This window comes from Pezoporus flaviventris, unplaced genomic scaffold (assembly GCF_033815535.1).
Source record: "Pezoporus flaviventris isolate CSIRO_AGI_PZ_B2104156 unplaced genomic scaffold, CSIRO_AGI_Pfla_v1 ptg000083l, whole genome shotgun sequence".
NCBI classification, from domain to species: domain Eukaryota; kingdom Metazoa; phylum Chordata; class Aves; order Psittaciformes; family Psittacidae; genus Pezoporus; species Pezoporus flaviventris.
The window spans coordinates 4,398,666-4,413,189 of NW_026892631.1; the positions used below are offsets into that span (position 1 = coordinate 4,398,666).

General features: G+C 49.9%; 1 protein-coding gene and 1 long non-coding RNA gene across 2 annotated transcripts; one reads left to right on the top strand and one right to left on the bottom strand.

Annotated features, from left to right (window-relative positions):
• Positions 1-1,560: 1,560 nt before the first annotated feature.
• LOC133280660 (uncharacterized) lies at positions 1,561-12,987 on the bottom strand. The gene is made up of 3 exons (XR_009747259.1): positions 12,847-12,987; positions 3,613-3,843; positions 1,561-3,180 (listed from the first exon to the last, which is right to left on the bottom strand). It is a non-coding gene; the product is annotated as an uncharacterized LOC133280660 (long non-coding RNA).
• MIXL1 (Mix paired-like homeobox) lies at positions 12,562-13,770 on the top strand. Its single transcript, XM_061475579.1, has 2 exons — positions 12,562-12,897; positions 12,979-13,770. The coding sequence occupies exons 1-2, from the start codon at positions 12,610-12,612 to the stop codon at positions 13,423-13,425; spliced, it is 735 nt and encodes a 244-aa protein (XP_061331563.1). The 5' UTR covers positions 12,562-12,609; the 3' UTR covers positions 13,426-13,770.
• The last annotated feature ends 754 nt before the right edge of the window (positions 13,771-14,524 follow it).

Below are 14,524 nucleotides of genomic sequence, written 5' to 3' on the forward strand. Positions count from 1 at the left end.
CAGCAGCTGTTACACTTCCAAAGAGCATTACTGAGCTTTTTATAGTTGGCTGCAGTTGACATCATGGCTAAATAGAGTCTCACTCTAAAATATATTCCACCCAGCCTATGCAGCCTTAAAGCCATGCATTGCTGGAAGGAGATGGGGTCACAGGAAGCAGTGCAATGCCAGCATGGAGGTAAAAGCCTGGGGATGTGTTTCCTTCTTTTTCTGTGTCCATTAGAAATGCTTTTGAAAGACTGATTTGAAAGAGAGAAGAGAGTATGACAGCGTGAAACCTCTCATCTCAGGACCCAGCATTCAAACCTGGCCCAGGTCAGTGGTGGTGGTCCTAGCGAGTTTCTAGGGGTTAGTCCTTCACAGATGACTGTCCAGACCAAAAGAGACCAAGTGCTTCTACACTGCTACCACCAGTGCCCCTGTGATGCTGCTGGAACCTGTGTAAAAGCAGCTGCATGGTAAAATCCATTGGTGAGGAGCATCACACACCCAAACCCCTTCCTAGACCAGACCAGCAGCTTGCAGAGCTTCCAGGAGAGTGCTTTGCACCATACTCACTGTTGAGAAAATAATGGAACTGAGTTTGGGGGAACCTTATCCAGAACTTGAGGGTATTGAGGATAATGGTCCCCAAGGATGACACCTGCAGCACAGACCTCCCAAATAAAACCTCTGCATTGCTTTAAATGCTCGCAGCATGGCACACCACTGCCCTGAGGACCTTCTGCAGTAGCACAAGGGAGAACAGTTTGGGAACAAGTCGCATAAACCTGAAGATGGGGACTCACCACACCAATTCTGAGCAGCTCCTGCCTATATGCTGCAATCTCTGTAGCTAACACGAGGGGATTAGGGACTGAGGAAGGAGTTTGGGCTAGCATGGCCCTCCACACTGCAATGCTCCATGAACTCATCTGATCTACTACAGCATGTAAAAAAACCACATACTTCCCCTGCCTGCTAGAGAGGTACAGGATGAGATATACAGTGTGCTTCTTCCCTATACCTGCCTGGCATTTGTGTCCAGATAGCAAAGATACCAGCCTGTGAAGTTGAAATCACACCTACTAATCCAGTATTTTCCCCCAAAGTATCCAAATTGTTGCCTGGGTTCCCTCCAGGCTCCCTTTTCTCTTTCCATCATCTCATCTGTTGGCTGATAACAGATGTGATGGTATCAGGACAGGAGCAGCCGCTGTGACTGCTGTATGTAACTGGTTCCATTCCACATGGGATATTCAAAAGACACTTTTGGCTCAATTTCTTTCAAGGGTGCTGCTCAGGGGACTGCTCATGTGGTACAAGACATGCAAACGAGGGTACAATAAGATAAGGGAGACTGGAACATTGCCAAATGAAGGTTTAGTGCAGAGGTTTCACCAGTGCTGATCGTATGAGCTCTAGACCCCAGAACTTCTAAATCCACCCTGTGTTTGCGTGTGTCTCACTATCTATACTACTGTGTTATTGGGCATACTCCATGGGAATGGCCTGGGCTTCCTGCAGTACCTTTCACACGCACTGCACCTCCCTCTGAGTCTGTGATGGAACAGCGTTTGGTTTTCAGCTATGGCTTCCCCTAAGATCCTAAAAGACCTCATGGGGAAACGTCCATGTGTTTCTCTTTCCCTGGTCTGCTCTGTTTCATCCTGTAAGGACCCACCATCCTGGCAAGAAGTCCATTTAAAAGGCCAAGCTAGGGATATCTAGCCTACCTTCTGCAACATGGGAGGAGACGGAGCATCACCGCAGTCCGAGAGCCTTCCGCAGGCACTAGTTAGATGGCATGCCAAAAACGTCACGGGCAGGAGTTACTGGCACAGCCCCTCTCACAACCTGTTTACCGGCTCAAGGGAGTGATGGCACAATCTGACCTTAAAACCACATGCACACAAGCCTCCTCTATGCTGGAGAATGCCCCATCCTCACAGCCAAGTGCATCAGCACGTACCCAAGTGCAGCAGCCAGGAATGATCAGCACTGCCTTCCCCCTTCCAGAATGCCACATGAACTTCTCCAACACGTGACACCAGCAACCATACGAGTCCTCCCCAGCCTCACCCCGAGGTTGTTGCTGCCCTCTTTATGCTGTGCTCCCAAGTGGCACTCTACAAAGGGACCAGCAGACAGTGTCATACCATCTCCTCATCAAGGCACATGTAGCCCATTTGCTTCATGCAGGGCAAGTGAGAACGGTGCCCTACAGCATCCTCACGATGCTACCAGTGCTGCCCTCTGCCCTTCTGAGCTGTAATAAAACACAGTTTTAACAGAAAAATCTCTATTTTAACAAGCACTGCTTGTTTCCTTCAGGAAGGAGGTGCAAAATAACACTTTGCTGTAGAGCAGCAGCCACACTAGGAGTATTTTGTTAATAAATAATAGGTCATCATCAATAAATAGGTCTAATGGAGGCACATCCTCACTAAAGAAGTGCCAGCCAAAGCAGGTACACTTCTGCTGCGCCTATCTGAGGCACTGCTAGCTAAGGTGTACTCAGCTTTCCCCTTCCTACTCATACCAGGCTCAGTGGTCAATTCCTTAAATGGTCCAAACATCACCCAGAAAAACAATGGCAATTATCTGAACTCTGGCTATTCTGCAAGTGCTCCAGAGAGCACTTCCTTTGATGATTCATGATTTCTCTGGGCTTACATGGAGAAAAGCAGCAACCCAGACCCACAGACAGAGGCAGGAGCGACTCTCCTTTTGTTGTGAAGAAAAAGTAGATCATTCCTACCATGTGATGTGGTTCATGGTGTCTGCATCTGCTGAAAACAGCAGCAGGAGGTTGAGGAGTGATCCTGGGAAGTGTGGACAGGGAAAAGCGATCAGGCAGCCCTGCAGTGACCCGGTCTGCTGCAGCTCTTTGTGCACAGGCCTTTTACATGGTCCTAAGTAAAACTCTCACCTGAAACCAGCCTTTCCACATTGGTCAGCCAAAGGAATCTGGTGAAGCTGCAGTGCTGTTAAGATTAGTTAATGGCCTGGAGAGCAGGAAGCTGGCACCGATTCTGCTCTGGAACAAGGATCTTCTAGGAACAACCCTGTGTGTCTCTGCCAGCGTGCCATGCACATTCCCTTCAGCAACAAGGCAAGTTACAGTGGTATTTGACGTGTACGTTTGGACAGCCCAGGCTCGGCTATACCCTGTTAGTAGCAACATGTTGCTGTGGAAAGCTGAAATGCAAAGACCACCTTTGAGATGAAGGAGGTCTGGACACTTTGTTAGGATCATTTACTGCTTTTACCATAGTATTTCTTGGGATTGCGGATTAAGCATCAGTAAAGAAGAACTTTTCTCTTCCTTTTTCACAAGGAGACACGTGGAAAAGATGAGGGGTGATGGGTACAAGTTACTTCTGGGAATATTCCAACTGGGCACATAAGGAAACCTTCTCCATGAGAGCAATCAGCCACTGGAATAATCTCCCCAAGGAAGTGGTAGTTTGCCCAGCATTGGACAATGTTAAGATTCAGTTACACAGGGTGCAGGGACATCTAGTGTAGGTCATGCTTTACCTAGAAAGGTTGGACCAGATGATCCTTGAGGTCCCTTCCCACCTGGGATTCTAAGATGCTGTGAACTGATGAGGGAAGAGTGCAACACACAGGGGTTTGCTGTGTGGGTCTTCATGTCTCACAGGTAGAAATTATCCTGGTCCCTGAAGTAGGAGCCTGCTCCATGCAGCCAGTGGGAAGATGACCATTTGTCTGAAGAGATGCAAACCCAAGCTCTGTGTGCAGGGAGGATCAGTCTTCAGTCTGCCAGGATTTTCAGTGTCAGCAGGTCCCTGCTTCTCCTGCACTGCTCTGTACACGCCAGCGCTCCTGCTGCCTTATCTGGTAAGAAATACAAAACACGGAGGAAGGACAGTTCAAACAAGAGATATTAATCAAAAGCAACTTCTTATCTCCTCAGTTCGGCCCTTTGCAGACCCTGACTTCTTCTATCCTGGCAAGATCTGAGAGCAATACATCCTTTTTGAGATGCTAGACAACGACGAATGCTGCTGCGCTGGCACTGGCCAAGACACCCAAGGTACAAACCACACAGGTGATGTTATGGTTGACACTGGTATTGTGCCCAGTTTCACAACTTCCAGCCACTGGCATAAAGACTTTGCCTACAGCCAATGCTTCAGGCATTGACAGTGAGCCCGAGGGTGGGGACAAAAGACAACAGCAGCGGTGGAACTGCAAATAGAAACCTACATTACAACACTGCTGCACTCTTTCTTGACCACTCAGCCTTGCAGCAAGCTCTTATCACTCCTTTATATCTCCTCTTACCTCCAAGACCTTAAGACAGCCTACCAAGTGTGAAGATATGGCAGCAAAGGAGGATCGTAAAGATACAGGGGATGGCTAAAATGGCAGTAGAGATCACTGCCTCCTGGAGTCACTCTCGATCTGGGATTGCACTTGTGTCATCTGGAGTAACAAATGTATTGGCTCTTTGGCACGTGTCCAGTGGCCCAGAGAAACTTCCAAGGGGGCATGGAAGAAAAACTGCCTAGAAGAAAAGTCTTAAATCCCCCACATAATATGTGTAAGACAAGCCTGGTCAAATGCAAAAGAGAGGGGAAAGAATCACGGGGACTAAAAGATAATGGAGAAAGAGATAAAAGTATCAATAAAAAGGAAAGAGAGGAAGACCTTTAGTCAACAAAGGACTGAGGAGGTGGCAAGGGTGCGCCCTTGACAAATGGGGCCAAAGTCAAATAGGAAAATAACCCTGCCAGAACTAAAAGCAGAGGAGCTGAGGTTGAATCATAGGGGAGGCAGGGACATGGCCTAGAGAGTGCATTTGTGGAGAGGAGCGAGGCAACATGTGGGATATAATGGGATGGCTTATCTGGGGTGGTTGAGGCAGGAGGATGGGATAGTGGGGGAGGAAGGTGGAGGTACTTTTCTATGCTTCTGTGTGAGTCAGACACCAGAGAACTGTGCTGTGGGCTTACACAAGAATCAGGATAACACGCAGAAATAATGCCTACTGGGTTCGTTGCGTGGTTTTCCCTTTCTTACTCTTTTCTTCGGTGTGATTTTAAATAGCAAGGAAGTATGAGTCAATTGGAAGAGTGTTACTTCATCAAATGGCATAGTAACTGCTGCACTCCCCTGCTATCACCACCCCAAACTGATGATTTACTGCTCAACTGCAAATCCCCAGCTCAGGTGGAACTTCCCACCTTCACCTACATGTTAAAGCTGAAAATCCTCCAAACCGTACAGAGGCCTGAATATCTTGCAAATGAAACACCCCCGAAAAGAATGCTAGAGCAAACCACAATCGTCTTGCTGCAAATGGGAGACCAGCAGTCCTCTGTCTGCACAACTAACTAGAAATGATGGGAAGCATTTAGAATGAATGATAAAACTGCAGCCAGAGCACTGACCTTGGCACAGGGAAGTCAGCTGAAGAAATCTCCAGTCCATGCCACTCAGAGAGGGAAAACTTGGGGAGTTTAATAGCACCAGAGCAGCCAGTTGTAGAGAAAGACAGTGGATATGTGTTCCTATTGTAACAGGCATCTGACCTTACTGGGTCTATGTATTCTATGTATTGCCTTCTGGTTTTGAACCGTCAGAGCAAAACTTGCTTCACGTTTGGATCCTTTTCTCAATAACCATGAGACATAAGCTTTAACAACATCCCCCCCCCGAAAAAAACACCCCAACAAGAAGAATAAATTAAATTCTCATAAAACCCTGTTAATTTCAGCAGCTCACACACTCAGATACCAAACACTTCAAGACAGAAACAGTGACTGTCACTTGCCAAGTCAAGGGAGAAAGAAGACCTCGCCGCGTGCAGGGGATGATGATAGGGGTTTGAGCCTGCCAAGGAAAGGTACAAGACAATGCTTTAGCACTTCTTGCTAAGGCCAAGGAGCCTAAAAAAGGGAAAGAGGGGACTGTTTGGAGCTCTTCTTTCTGTTATTCAGTGCTATTGAGAGAGGATGTGGTCTCCCCTGCCACCCTTGCTGCATGTGCGTATTCTGGCTGCACTCTGGAAAGCCACCTCTCTATGGAGGTGCTGTAAGAAAAGGAGGTAAACAGGGCCTTGCCTTTTTCCTTAGCTCCTCCTTATCTTCTTTGTTGGTTTTTGGGTTTGGGGTTTTGTTCATCTGTAGATAAAGAGTTTTTCCCTTTGCTTGTACAGCAAATCAATTAAACAATACTGGGCATTCACATAGCCTAGTAATTTTATATATACAGCCGTCTGCATCAGCAGTTGTTATAAAGTTCTTCATTAAGGAAAGTATCTCTAAGAATGGGGTATGACCTCTTTGAGAGCATGCCAATAAGCAAAGCAATGTGATGAGCTCTATTAGGTAGAAGCTTTAGGCTCTCCCACAGTACCAAATGCTATAAAATCAGAGAGGGCACAGAGGAGCATTGCAAGAAGGAATAGTTTAAGCCTAGGGCTTGCTGCCACAGCACTGTTAGTGGGACTGCTTACTCACTGCAGGGGCAACAGCAAGTCAGGTATACGCACACTGCCACTGACAGGGCATCTCAATATCTCAATGCTCAAAGGCAGGCTGGAGTTTAAGTGTCTCAATTCAGCCCTGCCCTTTCAATCAGCCTCTCCTTTCTCCATGTAGCTTTCTCCCTATCGCCCTTTCCTTTCCCTCTTCCTACCCCCACCATTTGCTCTTATCTCTCTCCCACTCACAAATCCTTGATCTTCCACTCCCTGCAAAGGTAGGGAGCCAGCTACCAGACAGATCTGCTCTTGCCCCTTTGCTACCTCTGGGTCCTCTCTGAACCCGGGCATCTCACCCCAGATCTGTTCCTGTTGGGATTTAGCAAATGCAGCCCCTTGATCTTTTCATATGCATTTGCTAGGTCCTTACGCCTCCCCCACCGCTGCTTCCTTCAAGGCTTTCTGTGTGTCTGAAGCTCTTATCAACTCCTCCAAGCAGAATACACGAATGGCACCACCAGGTCTCGAAGTCACGTCTCACACCTCTCAGGAAATGGCTTACACCACCAAGTCACATCCCCCTCCTAAGCGCATGGCTAAAGTCACAAGACACTATTAATTCCTTGTTGACAAAAACAAAGAGAGACAGCAGTTTCATTTTCAAAGGAAAACAGATCATGCATCTATAGATGCAATCAGATCCTAGCCCGGGAAGACAGTCTTTTATGTACATGACCCATGAGGTGGAAGTTTCTGTTCTCAGAGAGAACAGAGCCGCTTGCCACATCACATTTACTTTAACACTGTGGAAGACCTGTGCATAGAGCTGTTGGGCAAGATCAGCCCTTTACTTTATGATCTGAAATACCTGGTGGCACTGGCTGCATGAGCAGCGTCCTGCGGTGGGGTTTGATGTCACCAGGCTCTGACACCACTCTGGCTCTCAATGCCATGGGCTCCATCGCATAGCTTTTACCTGGAGGTACAAAAGCCCTGACAGTGGCTCAGCCCAGCTGCTTGGTCACAGGTCAGGATGCAGAAGGAGCCCTCTACATCAAATAAGCTTCCTGGGCTAAGCAGGAGGGCAAACCCCCTCTTCTCAACACAGTGCTGGTCCCTGTCTTAGGGGAGGGTGGGATATGCTCCAGGACTTCCCTAGGAGCAGAGGGTGCTGTGCAGGGTCAGACAGTGAGGACTTCCTCAGCACCCTGCCAGGGCTCTGGTGAGGAGGAACATTCAAGGACACAGCTGAACATCCAAATGGAGCAGGCAGCTCAGGTCTCTCAAGAACAGACCCCAAGACATCTGCAGACTACGCTGAAGTGAGGACTATAGGCAACCCACCTTCTGAAGCTCTTCCTTGTTATAGCCATGAGGCCCAGAAACACAAGCACTATAAAATGACAACTGTAAATGAAAAACATGACATCACCATGAGACCTCAGAACTCTACCTAAAAGCCTGGCTGTGCCTCGGTATATATATAGATCTTGGTGTGTGTAGATTGGGAAGACCTGATAAACCTCTAAAAGCATTTGGAGGCTGTAAAGAGCTTTGTCACAGTGACTGGAAGCAATCAGAGGGAAATTAAGAACTCATCTAAAGATTTCCTTTTAGGCAGAATGAAAAACCCTCAGAACCTAAGCCTAGCGTGCATTAATGATTTTTGCTATCAGGTCCCTGCCAGAAAAGCTGGAAATTACACGGTATTTCCATGCCAGCAAATGTGTGCAACCATAAAAATGTGTCTGGTCTACAACTAATTTTAGTTGTGAGATAGTTCTATGGGCATTGCTGCTTCATACAGCTTAAACTTAAGCTCAGTCTTAATAGCAAAAAGGTGGGTTTGTTTTTCCTTAAACTTTCTCTAAGTTACCAAAATCAGGTTTGTGTGAGCGCGGTTCCTTTTCTGGTCAGGCTCCGAATATAGGCTTTGACCTTGGTGGATGGTTCCAGTTAAAACGGATGTAGAAATAGAGCTCTCCAAGATACCAAGTCTTTGCGAGGAGACAAGAAACTGCTAAATTTGCACCGTTACAAGCCTCAGTCTTGGGTTCAGACACCAAAGAATTCACATTAAAGACAACCTTCAAAAAGAAAGCAAGCTTTCTTGGAATGAAATGATACTGTGCAAGTGCCATCTCCATGCAGAGTCCTAGAAGGACCAAAGTGACACGACAAGTCAGAGGAGTCTGAACACAGCAAAGGCTGCAGTAGTGGTTACAAACCACGGCATGGCAAACCCCATCGTGTCTCACCCCTCGAGGGCTGAGCAGCAGAAGTGCTGGTGTGTGTTAGCTATGGAAAAGGGTGCGTTTGTTTTGGCAGCAAAGACACGACTGAATGTCACACTGCCGCCTACTCCTGCTGTGCGTTCTGGGATGCTTCCCAAGCCCCAGCTCCCCGAGTCACGTAAGGCAGGATCTCAATCTGCGCGTTTAGAAGATGACTTTGTGGCCTCAACAGCCTGAGAACCTCCCCGAGCTCAATATGCAAAAGGCTGGAAAGCCAGAAGGGCAGAAAACTCTGCACAGGGCCCATCTCCCCTTCTCCAAAATCTGTGTCTCAGAGCCTTTCTTATATCCTTGCAGGCAGCTGTGATACAGAATCATAGCTTAGTTTAGGTTGGAAGGGACCTTCAAAGATCATCTAATTCAACCCCTGCAATGAGCAGGGACATCTTCAACCAGATCAGGTTGCCCAGAACCACAACCAGCCTGGCCATGGATGGCACATGATAGCATGATCTCCACCTGAAGCTTGAAAACCATGCAGGTACAGACACATTTCATATTGCGAGGCTCTCCCAGCACGGACAAAAGCATAAGGAGCATCTCTCTTGACAAATATGGTAAAGATTAATGTGATTACATTACTCCAAAGGAGGTTATAATCTCCAATTTATACACATAGTCTGCTCTTCCCCTTAGAGAGAGCTATCTCAATTTTAGCCATCTGAATTTTAACAAGCAAGCCACTTCTGGGCTTATGTCACAGCTTCTGTGTTTTGAGGGAAGAAGTAAAATCTTCCTTTGTGCCTAGGCAGGACACAAATAAAAGCAAGTGTGTGGAACAGGAAGGGACAGAAGTCTGAATGTCTTCCTAAATGCTTTCAGCTCTAACCTAGGTATAACTCCACGCAGATGCTGGCACCTACAAGGCATTGGAAACCTCCTTGTCAGACTACAAGAGGCATAGCAGGATGCAAAACTTCTTGTGGAGGAAAAGAAACTCCATACACTGTGCTTTTTCCTTGTGCAGGAGGCACGCAGCAGCACCTCTCAGGCATTGCTTTTAGCACATCGGTGGGATGACATTCTGTGGGAGCTTTAGAGAGGTGTGCCAACGTTGGGAGGGGAGAGAACTGGCAGAAGCAAGCAAAGAGCTGTCTTTCAAGTTGTCCTGCTTGCATAGGAAGAGCCAAAAGCATCCTACTCTGATCCCCACCTAAGAGCACACTCCTTTACAATTAGAGCACTATCCCCCTTGTCTTTCTTTGATCTTAGATCCCTTTCAAATCAAGCCAGTACAGAAGGGTGGCCACTAGGATCCCACAGAAGAAATTGGTGTGCGATGCTTTGAGCCCCAGGAAAGGAAAAACTCAATTCCTGGCTCTGGTCTTACTCCAGAATTGCATGTACTGCTGGTATGTGGAAGACGACTCACCACCAAGGTAGATCAACATGCTGGTGTTAAACAGCCAGCCCAGAAAAGGAAACTGAGGCAGAGGGAGCGGAATCAAACAGAGGTCAGCACCAGAGACATACAGCCAGGCAGCACAGCCAGGCCTACCTACTGCTGCCTCCACTACTCACAAGTAAACAGCTGGAACAGCTGCTTGAAAGTGCAGTTGTCTGCAGATGGGTAATTCAATGACAAGAGAGTGAACCCCATGTGCTGGAGGCTGTGTGTGCAATTCTGGGCTCCATTAAGGGCACTGAACATTCTGGACACACGATTCAGTCACAGTAGCACAGGTTTACCCACCTTGTTCTATAGAGCTGCAAAACACCGCCTTTTTATTCTGTATCGCAGTACTGGTGGTCAAACTGCACTCCTATACAAGATCAACTGCAGCAAGTTTAGTATGTAGAAGTCATTTTTCTTACACTGTAACTGTAAAGTAGACTTTTTTTTGTTGTTTTTTTTTGTTTTTGTTTTTTTTTTTTTTATGGTCTGTAATTGTTGTACCCGTGTTTCTTAATGCCAGCTTTCAGGCCTGGGAAACATCTCCATTCATTTCCTCATCAGGGGAAGCATGTTAGCTGCCCTTACAAGACAGCTATTGGAACACCCCTGATAACCTAAACTGCCAGGGAACTGAGAATGCTTTTGACCCAAGGATGTCACAGCAGTCAGAGATCAAAGAGTCAGCCCATTTCCAGATTTATGAGTTGGGAATAGGTCTATTAGCTCCCAGTACTCACTCTTTCCTGAGTATGGATTCACATACATTGATAAAGTAGTTGTCTGAATGGGAAGTCTGACACTGAAAACCACAACGCTCCTGAAGAGCCTGTCTCTGTTTTGTCCTCTTCTAGCTCAGCATCAGATCCAGGCAGTAGCATTCCAGAAGCACCCCCAGATGGGATCCCATTATTTCCCTCCTGCTCCGCCTGACAGCGCCCGCTTGCTTGTACAGCCATCCACATGGTGACCCATGGCAGGGAATCCCAGGTCTGGAGGAAAAGAGAGAACCCTGCTGTTACTGTACAGTTGATTTAACTTGGATTAGTTCTCTGACCACACGGTGCAAACTCAGAGACACCTTAGCAACCCACCTGGCTAAAGGGAAAGCAGCAGGATGGCGTGAACAGTGGGGGGCCTGTGGTGCCAGCACCTACTTGAGCTTGGGCTGCTGCTGCTACTGCTCAGAAGAAAAACAACACATGTACTTGTGTGAAAAACCCCCAGTTCCTTGAAAAAGCTGCGCTCTGTCTAGCTACTTAATCCATCTTCACCAAACCCTAAAGTCAATATCCCTGTAAGGGCATAATTCAAAGCAGGATTAAATCCCCCCAAAACCTAAAGGATGTCACCTCTATTCTGCATTAGATAGGGAAGAAAAGTCTGTTTATGTTTTTCAGCAAAAGATACATAAAAAAGAGCAAACCACTCATCAAATAAATGTAATATGGAGCAATTCCCTTTGGTACCACCCGTGGCATCTAAATCTGCACAGAATCTGCAGAGCAACTCAACCCTCCCCAAGTCTTTTATTAAACCCTAAAACGCTGCTGTCCGTGCTTTCTGCATCACCATTCACTTGTGCCCTCTCGTTACACTGCTGAGAACCCTGCACAAGTCTCATGTTTCTGACCATCACCTGCATCCTACAGGTTCGTTTGGGAACTAACGACTCAGAAACTTCATTAATGAAAGCACACGGACTGCTGCACGTGTAAACGCGGAAAGGTGCATTAGGACTTATTAAAACCGGCTTTTAATGATCAAAACACCATTCTTTTTCACACGATTCCTGTAAAGCAAAACGGGAGCAAACCATTTTTAAGGCACATCCCATTGCAACGTGTGGGCAACGTTTCTGCACGAGACCTCTCCAGCTGGGAAACGCTTATCGCGGAAGCGCCAGGGCTGTGCGAGCAGCGGCATGCAGGCGTTGGCAAGGGGATGCCACCAGCGCCTGCCTCTGCCCCGTCTGAGCCGCTTGGGGCTGCCGAGGTGCGTTTAGCTCGCATCTTAAAGAGATGTTTTCGCAGCAGGCACAGCAGGAGGCCGCGCAGCTCGCAGCCGAGCGCCGCAAACAGAGCGGCCGCGGGGAGAGATAACCTTTGTTTACTCCGAGTCTCACACTATGCGGGAGCAGGAGCCCTCCCTCGCCGAAGCAGACAGCTGCTGTCGAACACCCACCTCCGCGCCAGCGGCAAACACCGTAACCGTATAGACCCCGGTGCTGCGTTAGGAATAACCCAGGCTTCGAACCTCCACACACCACGCTGTTCGACCCAGTGTTTCGCGCAGGGCGTCGGGGGCCATCACCCACGGGTGCCACCCCAAGCGGGCACCCCACCAGCAAGCACTCCGTGGGGTGCCCCGGCCCCCCTTCCCCTCCCGGGGCTGGGCCTCCCCGCTCGGAACCCCCGCCCCTGCGGAGCCCCCCTCCCCGGCTATAAAGGCGGCGGGGCAGACAGAGCCCCTCCTGGCCCGCAGCCATGGCCGCGCTGCGCTTCGGGGAGCCCCCGGCCGAGCCGCCCTCCTTCCCCGCAGGCAGGTGGCCGGTGGGCGGCGGGCCCGGCTCGGCCTCGCCCGCCCTGAGGGCGCTTCCCCCGGCGGAGCCGTCAGAGGGTGCCCCGGCGGCCTCGCAGCGTCGGAAGCGGACCAGCTTCACGGCGGCGCAGCTGGAGACGCTGGAGCTGGTGTTCCAGGACACCATGTACCCCGACATCTACCTGCGGGAGAAGCTGGCCGACGCCACGCACATCCCCGAGTCCCGCATCCAGGTGAGGGGCGCCGGCCGCGCCGCGCCACCCGGGCCCGTCCCTGCCAGCCCGCCCGCCCTCACCGCCGCCCTCTCTCCCCAGGTTTGGTTCCAGAACCGACGCGCCAAGTCCCGCCGCCAGCGGGGCCCGCCCCGGCCTGGCCCTGGTCCCGGTCCCGGCCCCGCTGCCGCCGAGCCGCCGCCGGGCTTCCCGCGGCCGCAGCGCTTCGCCGCCTTGCGCGGCCCGGAGCGGCCCCGCTGCGCGCTGCCCGGCGCGGCCCAGCTCCTCCCGCCCAAGGAGGCGGGATCGGCCCCCTACGAGTGGCCGCCGGCAGCCGCCTTCCCGCCGGGCCCCGGCTTCGACGGTTTCCAGCCCGGCGGGGCCGAGGCCGCCTCCTTCGCGGGGTCACCGGCGGCCGGGCCCTACCCGCCGGGCCGCGCCTTCTGCGGGCAGTACTCGCCCGTGTCGGACGCGGAGGACACCAGCGGCTACTCGGAGTCGGGCTCGGAGTGGGAGGAGAACGCGCTCGGAGCCTTCCGAGGTCTCTGAGCGCCCGCGTCGGGGATTAAAGCTACACACACCGCCGGGCTTGAGGCGAAGCTCTCCCCCGCCAGACCCCGTCCTGCGGTGCCGCTGCTCGGGCGGGGAGGGGGCACCCACCGCGCTACCTCACCCCTGCCTTGCGACTGTGCACTTTATCCGGTGGTAACCGATTGCACCTATTTATTTAAGAGACACGGGTCAGGGCCGTCAGCTGAGGGCATCTTTTTACGCTGTATTTAAAGGTTGCTGCCAGCACGTTTTGTATTTCTATTTTGTGTTCTTTAGTCAAACAAGCTAACCGAATCCACTGTGGTTTGGGGGTGGGAGCTGATCTTAGGAGTAGGATGGGCTATAGGGATATTTTGACTGAGGGGAAAAAAAAACAACAGTAATAAAAGTTTACATTTTTGCTCCCTGTGTAAGCCTGTGTGTGTACCTGGGGTAGGGACAGGGCTTCTTACCTTGGTCAAGGTGGGGTAGGGAACAGAGGCTGTAGATATGCCACCTGCAGGTTCTCTTCCCAGGTCCTGGAGAGAGGGCCACGTCTGGAGTCCGTGTGTAAGAGACCTATGGTGCCTGCAGGACAGGTTACAAACAATGCCTTAAACTGTGTTGGTATTTGCTTCGGATCTGCTCTAGACAACCAGACCCACCCCTGAATGAGAATGTGAATTTATGGCTTAAGTCATACAAAAGGCAAACCCTCAAATCGTCGTCTTGCTGAGACAAAAGCCTCAATTCTGCCACTTAAGCCAAGGGTAATGTTAGATGACAGAAAGCAGGAGTATTTTGTCAACACTGTAAAGATTCTTTAGCTCCGAATTAGAATACTGGGGACCACACACGGAGAAGCTGTGGCTGTGATCAGTAGGGGCCGTATGTCTGCACCGAGAGCACCAAAATCAGCAGTAAAAGAAGCCTGTCCAGTAAGTCAGGCAGTTTATTTAGGAAGGCTGTATTACTATGTATTTATTTTGAGGGTAAGGCCAGTTCTGCCTGCCTGCAAAGGAGTACTTCAGAGCAAGTTGTAAGACTCCAGTTACGGAAGAGCACAGAACATACGACCTGTGCACTGATGGTGGGAATACCCTGCATTGAGAATCCT

What these genes read in the sequence shown, in the direction of transcription:
- MIXL1 (XM_061475579.1), top strand. Translation starts at nt 12,610, where the DNA reads ATGGCCGCGCTGCGCTTCGGGGAGCCCCCGGCCGAGCCGCCCTCCTTC. An exon ending in TCCCCGAGTCCCGCATCCAG is followed by an intron (nt 12,898 to 12,978) that starts GTGAGGGGCGCC and finishes CTCTCTCCCCAG; the next exon opens with GTTTGGTTCCAGAACCGACG.